This window comes from Gossypium arboreum, chromosome 1 (assembly GCF_025698485.1).
Source record: "Gossypium arboreum isolate Shixiya-1 chromosome 1, ASM2569848v2, whole genome shotgun sequence".
NCBI classification, from domain to species: domain Eukaryota; kingdom Viridiplantae; phylum Streptophyta; class Magnoliopsida; order Malvales; family Malvaceae; genus Gossypium; species Gossypium arboreum.
The window spans coordinates 4,944,715-4,965,129 of record NC_069070.1 but is presented as its reverse complement, the minus strand read 5'-3'; the positions used below and the strand labels follow the sequence as shown (position 1 = coordinate 4,965,129).

The following is a 20,415-nucleotide window of genomic DNA, read 5'->3' as shown; positions in this document are numbered from 1 at the left end:
CTTTAACCTGTTCCACTGCAACTTCAGGGAGATGAGGTTTGTGGCTTTAATCTGTTCTTCTGCAATTGTAGCTTGATCTTCTCCATTGCAACTTCAATGAGATAAGATTTATTATCTTGAGTTTGCTCCACCGCAACTTCAGGGAGATAAGACTTGTAACTTCAACTTGCCCCACTGCAACTTCAGGGGGATAAGGTTTGTGACTTCAATCTACTCCACTACAACTTCAAGGAGATAAGATTCACCATGGTAGTTTGATTCGACCTACTGCAACTTCAGAGGTATAGGATTTATAGCTTTAATCTGCTCTACTGCAACTTCAGAGAGATAAGATTTGCTATCTTCAGTCTGCTCCACTGCAACTTCAGGGAGATAAGACTCGTAACTTCAACTTGCTCCACTGCAACTTCAGGGAGATAAGGTTTGTGATTTGTAGCTTCAATCTGCCCCACTGCAACTTCAGGGAGATAATATTCGTTATCTTCAGTCTGCTCCACTGCAACTTTAGAGAGATAAGGTTTGTGATTTGTAGCTTCAATCTGCCCCACTGCAACTTCAAGGAGATAAGATTCGCTATCTTCAGTCTACTCCACTGCAACTTTAGAGAGATAAGACTTGTAATTTCAACCTGCTCCACTGCAACTTCAGGGAGATAAGATTCGCTATCTTTAGTCTGCTCCACTGCAACTTCAGGGAGATAAGACTTGTGGCTTAAATCTGCTCCCCTACTACCTCGGGAAGATAATATTCGCCATCTTCGATCTGCTCCACTACTGCTTAGGGAGATAATATCTGAAATTTTCAGTCTGCTCCACTGCAACTTCAGGGAGATAAGGCTGGTGGCTTAAATCTATTTCGCTGCAACTTCAGGAGCGGTGCATAGGGACCTAGGGTTTTCTAATTTACTGAAAACTTAGCTTAGGTAATCGGGTCCGGGCCGTTAGGGTTTTTTTGTTGTTTGGGCTATTGGGGTTGTAATATTTGGATTGTTAATATTGGACTTTTATTTGGTTTTATTATTTTTTAATTTTAGTTTATAACGGGCTGGGCAAATTGGGCCTGTTACAATATCAATTAAGTCCTTTTGTTACTAGAATCATTAATTTAACTAAGTTTTCAAAAAATAATCACTGTTATGGGAAAAATGTTAAAATTAATTGGTTTTTGATAGCGAATATGGTTTTTATAAAAATAAGCTAAATTTTTAAAAAATAACAAATATTTTAAATTGACTGTTTTATAAAACTTGATCTTTACTAGACTATTTTAATGGATAATATAATCTCTCAAATTTAAATCTATCAAGAAGGTTATAACTTTCCACTATATTTCTAACATGCTTTTCCATGGATCACCTTAACAACAACATGCAATTTTCCAGGCTTTTAATATGTCATTTCTTTTAAAGCTTCCATCTATTGCAACTTTTACCAAACTTAACAATTGTTGATTCTAACAAGTGGGCTTTGTTTATCTATTTTACTAAACTAAGAATTTAACAACAATTAAGATGGAAATCTTACTAACCTTCAAAGATGGAAATCTCTTAGTCGAGAAGGAAAATATGAGGATGATTTTTTTTATAGAAAAAAAGACAATTTAAAATGAAAAACTTTAAAAAAAAATATATTAGTCACTCGAAGTGAGAACATAATCTGTCTCAATTAAACTTCTAGCTAATTGCAGGGTTCTTCAAACTTATAAATTTTTGTAGAATTAATCGCCATACACTTAGACTATATGATCAATTACTATATTTTACAACCTCGAAATATGACTACAATGACCTTTTAATTTTGACTCAATAAATGATGAATAAGATAGATTTGACTCAGTGAAATGACTCAATAAATGTTGTTTTAATTCCCACCGCTTGACACATACATATAAACCATATAATTAATATTAATTAAATCCAAATCTAAAGGCCACCATTTTTTAATAAGTTAATGAACATAAACGGCCAAGATTCACCAAGGCCACTAGTACTACTTAATGGCTAAATTATTATTTAGCCCTTGGTTCTATTGTCATTTAAAACCCTACTCAATTTCCAATTCAATTTCAACTAATTTTAATCACTACATAATTTAGTCCTGTATTTAATTAGTCAATAAATAATTTTATTTCTACTTTAAATATGAATATTTCTATTTTCTAATTTCGTATTGGCTTTGTAATAGTTCGATAAAATATTTTAGATGGTTTGGTTTAAGAAATTCGGATGTCAAAATCGACTTTTCCGATACAAGAAATATCAAGTTGTTATAAAATTTTTATCACTTGATAATGTTAACCGCTTTGTTACTATAATATTAAAATTACTTAAATTATTATTCTTATAAAATTTAATTTTAATTTATGTTTCCTAATTATTCCTAACTCATATTTAATAATTATTTACGAAACTTAAGCTTCTTTTGATTATATAATTTCAAATCTTCCATGCTAAGCTAAAAGCAAAGGAAATCCTTATAATTAATTAAATTAATTGATTGTTTCTTCATTTGGGTAAAGAAGTGATGAAAATAATTTTGGGTTTTGTTTGACGTGTAAGATAAATTAATTAATTAATTGCAAGTATTTTTCTTTGCTTTTAGCTTAGCATGTGATATTCAAGATCATATAATTGAAAGAAATGTGGGTTTCATAGGTAATTAAAGATGAGCTATTTGATTTGGTTTTAAGTTGGAAACATAAAATAAAATTTGAAATTTAGAATTTTAGAAGGAGATTAAATTAATTAATTTAATAAATTTTAATATTATATTATGGACAAAAGGTTATCGACAGTTGGAAGTGGAATGTGATAATGCTCTCTTACTTGAATTGATTTTAGCTGACGGAGCTGCAGATAGTCATTTGTTTGAAATGCATCTCACCCATCATTTATTGAGTCGAAATTGGAAGGTCCTTGTTTGTTATATTCAGAGGTCGCAAAATACAATAGCTGATCATATGGACAAGTGTATAGCGGCTAATTCCACATAAATTCATTGTTTGAAGAACCCCCGCAATCAGTTAGAAGTTTAATTGAGACGGATTATGTTTTTGCTTTGAGTCACTAGTATAATTTTTTGAGTTTTTCGCTTTAAGCTATCTTTTTTTTTTGTACAAAAAAATTATAGTAATATATCAATTGCCACTATGAAGGAATAATTTTTTAACAATTTATTTAATTGATTTTGATGTTTTGAAATTTAAAATTTTAATATTGAAAAATTAGAACTTTTGGCAAAAGGATAAAAAGTACGTTAAAACAAAATTTTTAATGCATTATTTTATCTTCATCGTTTTTTCACTTTAATCCTTAAAGCTTTTTTTATCCTAGTCAATAAATAAAAAAGATTTTTTTACGTGTGACCAAAATGAAAATGCATAAAAAGTTGAATGACAAACTGAGTAATTAGATAAAATTATTTCAAATTAAAATAAAATGTATCCAGTGTTAATAGAGAGCCTATAATCATAATAGGTATCCAGTGTTAAAGCAAATTGACGAGCTAATGAAATAGCAATGAGCCAAAATCTTTGGTTAAGAATGTTTTGCTTTAAACATGAAGGGACGTAATTTCGTGGAGAGCACAAAGCCAGAATTTTTGTTTTTCGATCGGTTTAAAGTTTTGATTTAATTCAGAGTTGAATCCAATTAAATCCTTAAAGGGGATAAAAACACTATATTTTCGGTCTATAAAATTTAAACCCAAAATTTTACTTAATGAGTAAACTATAAAAATAGTCACTTTTGTTTGCCTTAGATTACATATTAGTCACTTGTGTTTGAAATATTATGTTTTAGTCACTTACGTTATCATTTTGTTACGAAATGATCACTCTACCGTTAAACTCCGTTACCTCCCTCACGACAGTCCTACGTGGCATTCTAAATGAGTTTTAAATGCTAACTTGGATGCCCAGTTGTTGGGATGAAAATAGGTTTTTAATTAAATAAATTTAATTTGGACTGCCACATAGGACTGTCGTTAGGGAGGTAATAGAGCTTAACGGTAGAGTAACCACTTCGTAACAAAACAACGTAAGTGCCTAAAACGTAACATTTCAAACATAAGTGACTAAAGTATAATCTAAGAGAAAGAAAGAAAAATGACTACTTTTGTAGAGTTGAATTATAAAGTTATTGCTTTATATTCTACTCCGTGAGACCTTTATTACGGCATATCATATGCTCAAAATGATTGAGTAATGAATAAGAAATTAATGCTCAAAGTAAGCTACTTGTGAATTATATTGAGAAAAATGAAAAGCTTAGATCCCACATTGGTTAAATACCAAGTCTGAGATATGTTATTGAATGATTAAGCTTTAAACATTGTTTCACACATGGGGGGTGTAAGTCCAAACTTGTCGGGGTTGAGGGTACACTTGCATAATGTGGGTGACGTGAAATGTTTGGAGTAGTCTAACCCAAAAAGGGCTTGTGGATATTTTAGCCCAATACGTATTTTATTTTTCTCAACAGATATTACATAGAATCTGTATTAAAATGAAAAATATCTCGATTTGATTTTATTCCAATCAGATTGATTTGATTTTATTCAAATTGATTTAAAGGCTCATTTAATGAAAAGATTTGTATCTTTATTTATGGAAATTTTCAAAATTCCTCCATATTGAATGCCTATAAAAGCAACAGAATTCTTTACATACACACATAGAAATAACAAATTTTCACTCTAAAAAATTCTTTTCGGTTCCTCTCCAAAATTTTCGAATGTTTTGATGATAGAAGAATACAAGGTTTGTTCTTTGATCGCTATAAAGGTACTACTGCAGCGATCATTTTGTTGTTGTATCCTGGGAGACAGTCGACCAACGTTTCTGTAACACCCCGAACCCGTGACCGTCGCCGGTGTCGGACACGAGGGGTTAATGGGCCAAATCTTCTCAAGGTACCAACCAATTTGGCATTTCCAGACAGGCTGGGAAACTGCGTCACTGTCGCCATAAAAATCATATCTCGAGTTTCAAAACTCGGAAACTGATTCCGTAAATTTTTCCTGAATTTAGACTCATATATCTATCCATGGATTTATTTCTAGAATTTTTGGTTGGGCCAATTGGTACAGTTTATTAGTTAAAGTCACCAATGTTACAGGAGTCGACTACACTGACCTTCGCGCGTTAAAACTTCAATATCTCTCTGTACAGGGCTTTAATACTGGTGCCGTTTGTTTCTAATGAAACTAGACTCAAAATGGAATCTGCACATATAAGGCATGACTTCTAATTATTTCTGGATAATTTATAGTAAATTTTCAAAGTCACGACAGGGGACCCAGAACCGTTCTGGCCCTGTCTCACGAGAACTTTAATATCTCTCAATATACTGCTCATATGGTCGTTTCGTTCCATCCATATTAAACTAGATTCATCAGGGTTCAATTGCATAATTTATTCACTATTTAATTCTACTTCTACTATTTTTAGTGATTTTCAATCTCACCTCACTGCTGCTGTCTGCAACAGTTACTGCAGTAGACTATGCCAATTTCATGAATCTTTCCTTGGCCTTAATCATCCATCAAACATGACACAAATTATGGCCACCTTTTCAAAATTAAAGTTTCTAAGACTCGTGGCTATAGGTTCTAGCATCCCACTCGACGACCACATAGGCCATTTTCACATGGCTTAAAGTTTACAACCCACAGTTCAACAAAATATAATAGCCTATACATGCCAAATGTTCTTCAACAACGAAGACAATACCAAAATATTTCAGCGGTGTGATGACTTCAACGACGGTTCCGAGCACGCAACAATACGAGTCCACGAGACCTAAAATGGGTGACAAGAAAACACCGAGTGAGTTTATAACTCAGTAAGTCATAAGCACTTTACAATTATCCATTAGCTAAATTCATCACAAAGTGAAACAATGAAACAAGGCTAGGTACTTCATCCATATCGAACTATACCATAATTCCTCGGACCTTTCGGTTCAATCTCATACCAAGCCATACATCCACATTTCATATTTATACGATAAGATATTTGAGGCATTTTCACACACTAACTCATTTTCACCACAATCACACAATTGCAATCATCACATAGATTTAAAGCTTACCAAGCTCAACCCCGAGCATGAACATATTGTCTATTCGTCATGAGCTCAAGGTACTTACCCGATTCGCTGTCCGGGATTAACTCGATAATGTCGCACACTCAGTGCCAATTGTAATACAAGAGCATATAGTGAATCCGCACACTTAGTGCTATATATTTTCAGCTCGCACACTTAGTGCTATAGAATCAAACTCGCACACTTAGTGCTGTACAATTTATACCCGCACACTTAGTGCCAATCTTGTCACCGTCTCCATTTATACCCGCACACTTAGTGCCGTGACCAATACCTTATGCATTTTGCTGCCTTTATACATTCAACAATGGCATCATTCCATACACATACATTTTCATTTACACATCAATTCATTAAACACAATTGCATATATATTATGATCATTTAAATCAATACAAAATATATGCTTAATGACTTACCTCGGATGTTGTCGCATCGTTTTCAATGGCTATTCGATTACTTTGTCTTTCCCTTGTCCAACTTTGATCCTTTGAGTTCTTGAGCTAGTTCACACAAATTTAACTTATTAAAACCTCATTATGCTAGCTTATGGCGAATATGACAAGGAGTTTAAATGGTCATATGGCCACCCTTTTGCTTGGATACACATTGGTCATGCACATTTTATATTACATCAAGCAATTCAATACAATTCATTCAAGCATCAAGGAAAAGCTAAGGCCCTCAATAGGCTACCTAAGGCGAATATACACATCAACATATGTATTCGTTCATGTGGCCGAACATACACATTCATGTTAAGGCCGATTTCCCACTTGATACATTCAACAAGTAAGGTCGCTTGTATCGACTTAACACCAATTTGATTCAAGTTCACAACTAGGCTAGTATGCATATATACACTAGTAAATCAAACACTAACATTTGTACTTCACCTTACTAGCACTTCTCATTCAAATGACATGAACAACGAACATAGTTTCCTTTTATTTCCTACCATGGCCAAATGCCATACAACACCATACCATGCATCATTACAAGCTTTACCTTTAGCATGCAAATAACATCCACAAATCCACCTTAGTTGAACCTTAACTCATCTTCATGCCTCACCACCACAACATCAAACATCAAACATCAATGATACCAAGAAGACAACACCCATGGCGAATATCATCCCCATTTCATGGTAAAGGTTTAGACCATGGGTTAGGTGGAACTCAAACTATCAACTAAAACATGCATAAATCTCATGGATAACATCAACATACCTTAGTCTAGCAAACTCCCATGGCTGATTTTCTCAAGCTTCCCCTTTCTTCTTAGTACATTCGCCAAGCAAGGAGAAAATGAGAGAATGAACACTTTTTTTTCTTTCTTTCTTTGTTTTGTTTCTCCCATGTACGGCAAGGGGGAAAGCATCCACACTTTTTTTTTTTTTGTTATCATCATTATCTTTTTTCCATTTCTTTAATGCTAACTTTCTTAATTTATTGTTTCCTACATGCATCACTAGTCTAACATGTTGGAGACATGTTTCCACCCATAGTATGGCCGGCCATCATGCTTCATTTTGGCTAATTTGACATGCAAGGACAACACTTTCCCACATGTATTAATAGGCCACCTTACATTTGCCTAGCACATTTCTAAATTTTCTCACATAAGTCCTATTTGATAAAAATTCACTTACAATTAACAAAATCCAAACATGAAATTTTCACACATGCATATATACATATAATGAGCATCAATTATGATGGTTAATTATTATTATGACTCGGTTTAGTGGTCCCGAAACCACTTTCCGACTAGGGTCAATTTAGGGATGTCACAGTTTCTCTAAGTATCATAGGAGCGGTGGAATTTGTCTTAAGGAAATTATGAAAACATGTAACACTCCTAACCCGTATCCGCTGCCAGAACAGGGTTTCGGAGCATTACTACCATTTACAGATCACTAAAAAAAATTTAAATACTTACCGATTCAATGCATCATATAAATAAATATATTACCATTCAATCAACAGTTTGACAGTTGTATAAGCATCAAACAGCAACATTGTTAGTATACTTGCACATATCTCATATAAATTCAACACTGATATATCTATTTTCTCGACATATCGTACTTGAGTTTAATAATAGTCTCAATTACATAATTTCCTTGTATCAACATATCAAAGATAATCATATATGTACATGTCATGAAACATATCATGCTCTTACCGTTTCTTCATAAGCATATATCATTCATTTCATTATATCAATATTTCATGCTCCATCATTTCCATATATTTTATGTATATTTATTAGGTAATAGTTTATATCAAACTTAACATAAATTATATTTCATGTACTTATACTTATTTCGTTTATCTATCTTCATAATTATTTCATATAACCATTCGTCATCTGATACATATTACCTGAATATCAATTGTTCAACAGATGCTAGAGCGTCTCCCATCCACGGTCTTATTTATCTTTGACATGATGCCATAGTGTCTTTCAACTATGGTCTTACTCATTTTCGTCATGTTGCCATGGTATCTTTCAACCATGGTCTTGTTCATTTCATATCACGTTGCCATGGTATCTTTCAACCATGGTCTTACACATTTCATATCAGTTGCCATGGTATCTTTCAACCATGGTCTTACACATTTTATATCGAGTTGCCATGGTATCTTTCAACCATGGTCTTACACATTTTATATCGAGTTGCCATGGTATCTTTCAACCATGGTCTTACACATTTTATATCGGGAGCACACTCCTGAACCTCATCCTTGCAGCGGGATTACGGTCAAAGCTAAATCCTCGCAATATAAACTCATAGAGTATTGTCGGGATTACCGTCCAAAGCTAAATCCTCGCAACGACAATTACTCTAATGAGCTTGATCCGAATTACCACCCGAGCTAAATTCAGACCCTAATTCGGATTACCCGTCCGGGCTAAATCCATTTTACACATATTCTTCGGAGGGCTATATCGAATAGGATCACCATCTGCTAGATCCTTTTACCGTCAATTCCTTTTCGAGATCCATCGAATTTTCCTTTCATTCAACCGGATTTCTTCCCATTTTATCAAATATATCAATGTTTTATAAATTTTCATACAATGAACATTCAAATCATATTCACATCAATAACATACAACCTCAAGCATTTCGAATATAATTCAAGTTACACGAACTTACCTCATTGATTGCTCGTGTTTATTATTTCATTATTCGATATATTTTCTTTCCATGATCAAGTCTCGTATTTGTGTCGTCCGGATCTTTATAATTAAATTTGATCATCATTTTCATTCATTTCATATTCTAATACATTTAATTAATGCTCTAGGCAAAATTACCATTTTGCCCCTAAACTTTAATTAATGACGATTTCATCCTTAGGGACGGAAAGTAAAATTCTTGCAATTTAATCCTTATTTCCAACTATTATTCTCATATATATTGATAACAGTCCATGAATTCTATAAAATATCAAAATTTTCCATAATTTCAACACTTTTCAATTTAATCCCTAAAACATGTTTTCCCCGATCTTGAACTAAATTGATAATTTCGTTAAATTTTGTAATTTAAATAATAAAATAATCTATTTCATGCAATTTAGTCATTTTTGACATTTTACAAAATTGCCCATAAAATTTTACTTTTATTCAATTTAGTCCCCGAGCCTAAAACATGCAAATTAGCCATGCTAGATGAATATTCATACATATTTTCCTCCTCCTCCTCTCCATTCCACATCCTTAATTTATATAACATACAACAAGTAACATTATCAATAATTTCACTATTTACTTATATGTACATTCAAAACTGTCCATTTGCGTCATAGTCACTAAATTATTTATATATTAAGCTACAGAACTCGAAATTAAGATCCGTTAATTTTTCCTGAAACTAGACTCACATGTATTCTTATCATAAAATTTTCAGAATTTTTGGTTTATCAAATTAGTACAGTTTATTCATTAAAGTCACCCCTGTTCTGCTGTCTGACAATTCTGACCCTTCTTCACTAAAAATTAGTTATCTCCTTTTACAGAATTCAAATGATGTTCTAGTTTGTTTCTAATAAAACTAGACTCATTCAGGATTCTATAAATATAAATTTAAGCCTCTAATTATTTTTCTTCATTTTTTTATTATTTTTCAAAGTCTGAACAAGGGAACCTGAATTCATTCTGACCTTGTCTCACAAAATTCATTATATATCAAAATTTACAAATTCATTGCTTACACTGTTTATTCTATGAGAAACTAGACTCATTAAGATTTAATTCCATATTTTTTTCATCTTCTAATTCAATTTATAAAATTTATGGTGGTTTTTCAAAGTTAGACTACTGCTGCTGTCCATAACTGTTTTAGTGCAAGATATTAATTACCATGTTATAACACCCTTATTTTCTTTTTCTACACCATTTCTCATCACTTTCTCTTATTTTCTCTTCACTAACATATCAAGAACATAGGACCTTATGTAATAAAACTCTACTATAGCATTATTTCCATGATTTATCAACAATAACAAACTTAAAACATATTGAAATCTTGATGTACTTACCTTATTCTCTTGATACCAATCTTTAACTTGATTTTCTCTCCTCCAGCTTCTATTTCTTGAATCCAACTTGATATTCTAACTCCCCATGTTCTCCTTAACATTTTCTCTCTTGGTAGCTATGGAAATTCATTTGATTTTTGGGTGAAAATGGTGAATTTTTGGTAAAGGACCAAATTGTAAAGAAAGTAAAACTTTCTTTCTTCCTCTCTTTCTCTCACGTTAGTTTGCATGGAAAGGAAAGATGGTGAAAATTCTTCATCTTTCTTTCCTTATATACTAAATAAATAATAATAAAATAATATTAAATATCTCATAAAATATTAATAAAATAATATTTATCTAATTAATTAATTTAAAATATCATTAACATAATCATTACATTCTAGAATTCTCTCTCTTACTAATTGACCATTTTGCCCTTCATGATCTTTTAGAATTCCATCCTTGAGTCATCATTTAATTTGGTAAAATTGCAATTTAGTCCCTCATAGTTCTTCACTTATTCAATTTGGTCCTAATTCATCCATTTTCCTTAGTTTCTAGATCATTCTACCCTTAAAATATTTACACTATTGGTCCTTCAACTTTTCATATTTACACTTTAACCCTTTAAGTCTTGAGTATTTACTCTTAGGCAACAAAACTTTTCTAACTTTTACAATTTAGTCCTTTCCGAATCAAGATATCATAATTTACTTCCCAATGTTGCCATAACTCAAAACTTCCCTTTTATCACTTTATTTCCTTATTTTATTATATCAAGGATAATATATTATCTTGTAAAGATTTTCAAGGTATTACAAAACATGCCTCAACATCTAATAAAACTTGATTCCCTTTATTCAATTATTAGTTTTCCAAAATCTTGTTTATTTAATTGTTTTCAAATATGATGTTTTAAATAAATATAAATAATCATTTAATTTGTTTTATTTTAATCGATGTTTTAATAGAAATATAAATATTTGCTTATATTAATTGATTTTATTTGTTTATATAATTATTTGTCGAAACCATTTTTTTTAAACAAACGGGGTCGTCGACTTTTTATTTTGAAAATGAAAATGGGGCAATCTTTTTTGTTTAGATGTGATCGGATCACCTCGTAATTTGATTGTTTTAATAAAATATTTTGTTTTACTAAAACAACGAGTTTGGTCTACGAAATTCGAGAAAACGGGCTCGGGAGTTGGTTACATACGAGGAAGGATTAGCACCCTTGTAACGCCCAAAATTGGTACCTAATTGATTAATTAATGTCTTAATGTCGAAAGTTAAAAATCCGTAAAGAATTTAAAAATATGATCCTCCTTTTTTATTAATGTTAATTTTACAAAAAATGTTTGGATAAATCGAAGCGGATGCTAAAGACCTTCCTGTCCCGAAGTAATAAAATGTCACATCCAGTATGTTAGGACACAACATTTTACCCTCGAGAATAAGCTTATCTTTTGATTTTCAAAACTCATGCATTTTAATTTTAAAATGATATTCAGTCATTTGGGTCAAACGAGAAAAATCGAAACCCAGTACATTAGGGCACGATCCCTTGAATTTTCAAAATTCGAAATATCGCCTTATTTTTGAAAAACTTGTTTTGAATAATAAAATGTGTAATATTTAAATGATGTGTATTTATCTTATTTAAAGGTAATATGCGAATAAAATGGTCACGCTAACCAATAACAAGAAAATGAATATACTAAAAAATTCACAATAATCATGAAATATATACTACTTAAATAGTAATAGGAACAATCAAATAAAAAGAAACTAACATAAAATAATGACATAATAATAATAATAATAATAATAATAATAATGAAGAATTTTGAATTTTGAAATACATAAAATAAACGATTAAAATAAATAAACACAAAGGTGAAATGAAAGAAAATAAGAAACAATTTTAAAATGTAATGAAGGAAATATTAAATAAACAAAATGAATAGGTAAATGAATCTCAATAAAATATTTGAATAAAGACTAAGACAAAATAAATAAATAAAATAACAAATGAAGCAGTTTGCAAGGAAAAGAAGAAGAAGAAAAGATTGAAATTAAGTAAATCAAGTATTGAATTGAATATTGAAACAAAATTAAGGGGAATAAGTTGTAAATAATCAAAATATACTAAAAGGATTAAAATATAACTCACAAAAAAAAAGAAGGGACTGAATGAGCAAATAATCCCTCCCCATATCCACGCCGTTTAAAAAGGACTAAAATAAAAATTTTAAAATTAAATGGGGTGAGTTTAAAAAGATAAAAGAAAAGGAAATAGGACTGTATTGAAAAAAATGTAAAAGGCGGGGGACTTAAAGCGCAATTAGACCCCATAAAGCAAAACACACGGATCTAAGGTCAGACGGGTTGGGTCGGATCGGGTCATATGCCAAACGATGCTGTTTTGGCCTATGCGCATTGGCACCAAAATGACGCCGTTTTATGCGCTTATAAAGTCAATTTTTTACAAAAAAAATCATTTTAACCTTCAATACCAAAAAAAAAAAAAAAACAAAAATCCTCTCATTTTTCTTTTAAGGACCTCCATGGCCAACCTAGGGTTCTGGCAAGTGGTCACCGTGGCGGCCACCAGTCACCGGCGACTGCGCCGCCGTCCACGATGGCCGGAAAAATAAAAAAAAATCCTTTTTCTTTTGCCTTTTGAATCCCCGAACCCCTAAGAGGTCGTTTTTCATCGGAAACGACAAACCTCTTCCACCAACGGCGACGCAACACGAATGGCCAGGTAGTTTCGACCTCTCTTTTTATATATTTTTTTGTTTATTATTCTTTTTGAAATGAAAATAAAGCAGAAAACGAAGCAAAAAAGAAAATAAAGGAATCAAAAAGAAAAAAGGAAACACCTTTTTCAACTTTAAAATTGGATTTTTGATTGCTATTGTGTGCGTAAAAAATACATTTGTGTTTTGTGGGGCATTTATAGCCGAATAATCTTTTTACAATTCGTTTTGTTTTTGTTTCTATTTGCTGTTGTGGCATTTGTTTTGTCTGCAGGTATTGAAGTACGGAAGTTGTACGAGCATGTCGAAGAGGAGGCGCAAGCGGTGGTGGCACTGGAGGTTGTTGAACCGGCGCGAGGGAACCCTAGGGTTCCTGAGAGTGTTAACTGTTTGGGCCTATCGGGCCTTGTATTTGTTGGGCTAGGTTTGTTTTATTTTTGGGTATCGGGCCATTGGGGTTTAGTTGATTTGGGCCTGAGAGATACTTGGCCATTTGTATTTGGGATTTTTGATTTGAGCTGGTTATTTGGGTTTTGTAATATTTTGGGTTGTAATTTGAACTGTTAAAAATTGTGGACTTTATTTAATGTGTGTTTTTTGTTTTAGGCCAGCACTAATTTGGCCTATTACATTATTTATGTTTATATTTTTTCGCTAACGTGTATTGTCCAATACTTAATAGATATTAAAGTCATTCTATCACTTAAGAAATGTTGATAGCACAAATCCAAATGATTTTATTAGATAAGAAAGGTTTTGCTTGAAACATCAAAGGCCTAATTTTGTTTATACTACAAAGTCTGTTTTCTTTTTTTGTGTAAGATGTTTTCAGTATATAATAGCGACATTAGAATCCAATTAAATTCAAGATTGTGCCCGATAAACTTTGGGGAGGGGTAAAGCTCTCCCGATACTATTTTCCAATCCACAATATTCTAATTTGAAAGCTTATTTTAAATAATATCATGATAATGCAAATTTAAGTAATTTTTATAATTTTTTTTAGATAAATTATATAGTCAATCAAATTTTAACCCATTCCTATTTTAATCTTGAATTATTTATTTAATTAATCAATCTCAAAATTTAGGTGAGTAGCTGGTTTTTTTTCTTTCTTTCACAATAATGGGTATCCCTCTCAATCTTTAATGATGGCATGTTAGGGAAGGAGGGTCGACACAAAAATATTTACTCATCAAGGAAAAAAAGGACAAAGATTGGACCACGGTGGAGCTGTGCAAAAACAAAGGATACCGTGGGGTGCAACTAATTAAGGAAAATCTTATGAGATTTTGTGTCACCGATGTGAAAGGAACAAGGGAAAACACCCCACCAGGACAGGAGAGATTAGTTTGTCAATTATGCGGGTCAGTTCATTTTTCTGTCATGTTGGTTTCGAATGGACCCAAGTCAGTTCATTTTTGAAATTTTTGTACAATTTAGGTTTAGGTCGATTCCACTTTCTTACTTTTTTCCTTTTAAATTCAAATCATTTTATTTTACTGTAGATCCTTTTTAATTTAAGGCTCAGGTTTTTTTTAGATCCTTTCTAGTTATTTGCTTAAATTATTTTGAGTTTAATTATTTGAAGTATTGATTTGGATTAAATTAATCTAAATTGTTATTTTTATGATTAGATTAATTAAAGACTAATAATGCATACCATTATTAGTCTTTTGGCCAACTTTCTGAACAACACTTCAAAATTTTTTCCTAATGAGTCGTCACCTCATGTTTGATTGAAATTCTGGATTTGTTTATGTGGATTGGAGTTGACAAAGATTACATGAACTGGGGTTCTATCTCTGGGCAGACAAGAGAGGGTCTGTTTTGTTTTGATCATACCTCTCTGGGGTCAACAAAAAGAGTTCTTGTTGTTGGGGTTTTTATCAACTCATAGAAGCTTTCCCTTTCTTCATTTTTTAACCCTTTTATACACCACAAATCTTCAGGGCACGACAATAATCTCCAATGAGGGATGTGACGTCTCAATGTATCGCTACCTCCAACTTCCGTCACAACAGCCTTACAATCCCTACACTTTGCAGCCATGTTATGCACCAGTCGGCACAGGGTCCGCACCAGCTTGCCCGACATTGGACCTTCACGACACACCCCGTATATGAAATAGAACCCAAATGGGTGCATAAAATCTGGTATGCCTCTCCATTTAAAGCATGGAACAAGGCTCCCCATCAACTGTGAGCTCTTGGTGTACATCAAACATGATGCTGGTGCATTGCCTAGCCTTAACTTGAAAACCTCCCCACTGTTCCACACACTAACCATTGCCCAACTACTAGGCAAAATTTCCCCCCATGATTCACCTCTCGGATAAGCCACCCATGTCCCTAAACTCAGCTTGTTTCTCAATATGTTACCGATATCGCTTGGGAAGAATTCCATCGACGACATGAATTTACGGTATAAAGACTCGGCTTCTTCGACCTTCAGCTTCTCGAACTCGTACTTGGACGATATCCGATACATTGGACAGTTAACGGGGTTTACGAGAATAGCCGGGGTTCGAAACTTGACATAACCGAGCTTCTCCACGAAAAGCTTGAAGGACGCATCGTTGTCTTTCTCCGTGGCCATGTAAGCATAATCGACGCCGCTTGCAATGAACCATTCTTCCAATCTGACCACCAGGCTTGAGCCGATCCCTCGTCGTCGATAAAGCGGGGCAACCCTTAACCCCAAGATGTACCCCACCCTGGCAAGATTCTTGGGTGGTTTGTGAATCGTCACGAGCTTTATAGATCCCTGGATGACACCAACCAGCTGGTTATTCAGCTCGGCTACCTAACATAGAACGTAAAATGAAGTCAGTGCAACAAATATAAATTCAGTCCGACCATAAAAAGAGAAGAAAAAAGAATGAAAAGAGAAGTACGATCATGTTGTAAATCGGGCTGTTTCGGATTCGGCAAATGGGGTCACCCAACGTGTCGGTGAAGAGAAATCCTCTCTCAGCTGGACCTACCTCGCATCTTCTTTCGAGATCTTCAACTCGAGCTCTATCCTTTTGGGGGTTATAGCTTCGTATGTTTAGCTCCCCATATCCCATAATCTAATGATTTTGATAAACCACAACAGACACCAGACAATAATGCTTCATATTTTATATATACACACCCACACAAAAAAGAAGAAAATGAAAACACCTATGAACAGAGTAATGAAAACTTGTAGACAAGAATTGTGTGATTGATGGAAGGTTTTGGATGGAGATTCACGGTGATTGATGATTTATAAGGGAAGAGGTGGGGAATTGTGGAATGTTTGTTCTCTATCATTAGATTCGGCAGATATGATCCAAAGGGCGTCGAAAACTATATATTATTGTAGCAGACAAAAGGTGCTTAATGATAATAGTTAGGGGATAGGTAGTGTTGTCGTTTTTCCTCTTTTCTGAAAATTTTCGATATCCAATTAATTTTTTTATTTTCGATTAAATTTAAATTTAATTAAATTAAACTGTAAATACAAAACAATATTCTATCAATATTATCCTTCTTTTTTCGCAAAATTTCAACTTGAAATCTTGATGGAAGTACGGATGTTAGACTTAATTTAAAACCCGTCGACCCACGTTAGGATAAGCTCAGCGCCTCAGCCTCACGCCACTGTGTATATGTCGTTGGCCACCTAACACACATCATCATCATCATCATCATCATCATCCAACTTTAAATAGTAATTGTACCACACATCCTTATATTATAGTAAATTAATGGAAATTTTCTAATTTAGCTTGAGCACTAAATATCAATATAAATCAAATTCTAAGCATATTTGAAATACATTAATTAAATTGTAAACACAGACTTTTTTTATATATTCAAATTATAATTTTTTAAATGTTATATTTAAGTTGTCTTATGTGATGACACATATATTTACAATTCGATACATTTTTTTATGAATTATAATAACAAAACAAAGCCCGAACAACAAACGCGATTAGCGGCTTAAACCTAGATCACACGAGTCCCGAGGCGATGAACATCCTAACCATTAAACCATCACATGGAGTTCTAAATACATATATTTTAAATATGTTCTACATCATATTTAAACTGAAATTTAATGTTTTAATTAATATAATAATACTTAAAAACACTATTAAATTTGTAAAGTTTATAAACTAATATAAAATCCATCAATATATATACAAAATTAAACATCCAAACTCACCGAACTATATATGAAAACAAATATGATAGAATCTAATCATATAGTTTCAATATAATTAATCATTAAAGGATAACATTAATGATCTTGGAATATGCCTTTCTTCACCTTTGCGAGGGATACGTGTACGGCATACAGTACATGGGTTTTCTTAAAGGGAAAAAAAAAATTGTGAGGTGGGGGAATAAAATTAATCTAAAGGTAATTTTGGACAATTTTAGGGTTAATTGCAAAAGGCATCCTAAATATGACTTAGATTTTAAGTTGGCCTTTAAATTTTAAAATGCTTTACTTGAATCTTTAGTATCCATGTCGTATCAATCAAATCCTTTCATTAGCTTAACATAAACTTGGGTGTTAATTACCATGTCGAAATTTGGCATTGACTATATTTAAAACATGTGGATAAATTTTTCTATACACAGATATGCCTATTGTATGGATAAATTAGATATGATGTGTTAAAAGACGTATAATTTGGCATTAGATTCATGTTCATAATGTGATATGTAGATAAGTGTTTAAAATTTTAGACAGATATATGTGTTTAAAATTTGATCCACTTATTTTGAGTGTACTCTATGTCATATTTGAGCTAACATTTATCATCAAAGCTGACGTTTAGGTTGATAGAAAGACTTGATTGATAGAATTTGATACTTTAATGACTCAATTAAAATATTTTAAAATTTGGAGACTAATTTAACACTTGGGCCATAGTTTGGAGATGTTGGTGTAATTAAACCAATAATAAAAATTATTTGGTATATTGTTAGTGGAGTTTTTAGACTCCACAAATAGGATGAACGAATTAACAAGTGTCTTAAAGAGATATTATAAAATATTCAACAAAATAAATATTTAAAAAAAAGACACATAATAATTTTTTAAAATTGTATTTTTAAAGACTAATTTTCTATTAATCTACAAGCTCATTATTGCATTGTCATGATTTATTTATCTTTTGAGTGAAGGCTTTGGAAAGTGAAAATGAAAGTGAACCAAAAATGCACTTAGAGATATGCTATTAACTTTGTACAAAAAGAAACGAGATATGCTTTTACCAAATCAAGATTGCATCCAAAAATATCAGACATTATACATATATAGTTTATTATACTGTGTTAGTTTAGTGAAATTTGAGAAACTTCGTAGATTTTTTATGAGACAACTCAGTGTTTCTTTGACCAAAAGTTTCTCGTAATCTATCAATCTTTGAGGTTGTATTATTTATAATTATATATATAACGAAATTTCAATGAAAGCACAATTTTTTAGGGATACTTTAGATATGTAATTTAATTAAGGACATGAGAAACTAGAATGTTGAGGGTCAGCATTGGGGATTTCACTGTTGAGATTATTATGAGAGCAGTGATACCAAGTAGTTATAGTTATATCTGTGCTTGTAACTGATCAAAGTTTTAACTGCTCAAAGTTCACAACTTACCTTATAGAGTTGATAATCTTTTGAAAAAAAATAGTTGGATCATGACTTAGTTAATATTGGGGATGTGTGTAGGCCAATATTAGAAGATCGATTTTTTGGAGGAACAAATCATTGAAGATTGGATTGATCTGGATCAAGCAAATTAGATTTCTTGTTTCGTGGAGACTGGGTTAAATGACTTGAAAACATATATTGGAGATCTCTAAATTATCCTCGACTTTATTAAGATATTGGTAGTCATGTTTTATTGGCTACTTGGTGGGGATTAATAATGTAAATGGTTTGTATATTCACAAGTCCAATAATGCCTATATATTTGAAACTTGCATATGATTAAGAGAGAGAGTTTTAGCACTTACTTTGTTTATTAGGAATTGCTTTTAGAAAGTGCATTTTGTAAGCAAAACAAGTGAATCACTTAGTTTTACAAGCTAAGTTTTCAAGGGAAAACTTAGTGTAGAGTGATCTAGATTTTTAGTGCAAGTATAAGGTTGCTACAATGGCAAATAATATGACTTAAATAATTCTTTGTACGAAGTTGAAGATAGTGGACTGGCTTTTTGGGCATAACCAATTATTTTTGTTGTTTTTTTTCAATTGTTATATGCACCTGTTATAATTGTTCATATAATTACTCAATTTTAGCATGCACAAATCAATTGTTTTCTGCAAAAGGTATTGGAGCTTAATAATTGACTTAGTAAGTGGTGTTCATGGTATTGATTTTTGCTACAAATGGAGGATTCATTTGTCTCACGTCCTCCAATGTTGAATGGATCCAACTACACATACTGGAAGGCAAGGATGAAGGTATTCATAAAGTCAATAGATGAAATGGCCAAGTGTATTGGTCTTACTGGATAGGAGACACTTGCAAATGCAACGTCAGGAGTTAAAACTCCCAAATCTAAACTCCCTTAGACCATTGAGGAGGAGAATTTGGCTAATGCTAATTCAAAAGCTTTATATATCATTTTCTGTGGAGTTGGTAGCTAAAAGTTCAAAAGGATATCCAAATGTACTTGGGAAAAAGAAGCTTGGGATATTCTTGATCATGCTCATAAAGGAATAAACACGATGAGATAGTCAAAGTTGTAGATGCTAACAAAAAAATTGAAACTCTTAGAATTCAGGAAAATGATATAGAAAAATACAATTACAGTTACAACTGTTCAAAATTAGAGGCAAAATTTTGTATGAAAGAGAAAATACCATAGGTATATTGTGTGTTTCTCTTTAACCCTTAAAGGCTACAGTCAATCACATATGGCATTTTGACAACAGATGTTCTCACCACATTCCAGGTAATAAATCATACTTATTTGATTTGGCACAATTGCAAACTCCACCCTCAATGTT

At 32.3% G+C, this 20,415-nt stretch overlaps 1 protein-coding gene across 1 annotated transcript; it reads right to left on the bottom strand.

Annotated features, from left to right (window-relative positions):
• Window positions 1-15,143: 15,143 nt before the first annotated feature.
• LOC108482556 (probable N-acetyltransferase HLS1-like) lies at window positions 15,144-16,755 on the bottom strand. Its single transcript, XM_017785686.2, has 2 exons — window positions 16,306-16,755; window positions 15,144-16,214 (listed from the first exon to the last, which is right to left on the bottom strand). Exons 1-2 carry the CDS (start codon window positions 16,477-16,479, stop codon window positions 15,249-15,251), a joined length of 1,140 nt encoding a protein of 379 aa, XP_017641175.1. The 5' UTR covers window positions 16,480-16,755; the 3' UTR covers window positions 15,144-15,248.
• Between the last annotated feature and the right edge of the window lie 3,660 nt (window positions 16,756-20,415).

What these genes read in the sequence shown, in the direction of transcription:
- LOC108482556 (XM_017785686.2), bottom strand. Translation starts at nt 16,479, where the DNA reads ATGGGATATGGGGAGCTAAACATACGAAGCTATAACCCCCAAAAGGAT. An exon ending in GCCCGATTTACAACATGATC is followed by an intron (nt 16,215 to 16,305) that starts GTACTTCTCTTT and finishes GTTCTATGTTAG; the next exon opens with GTAGCCGAGCTGAATAACCA.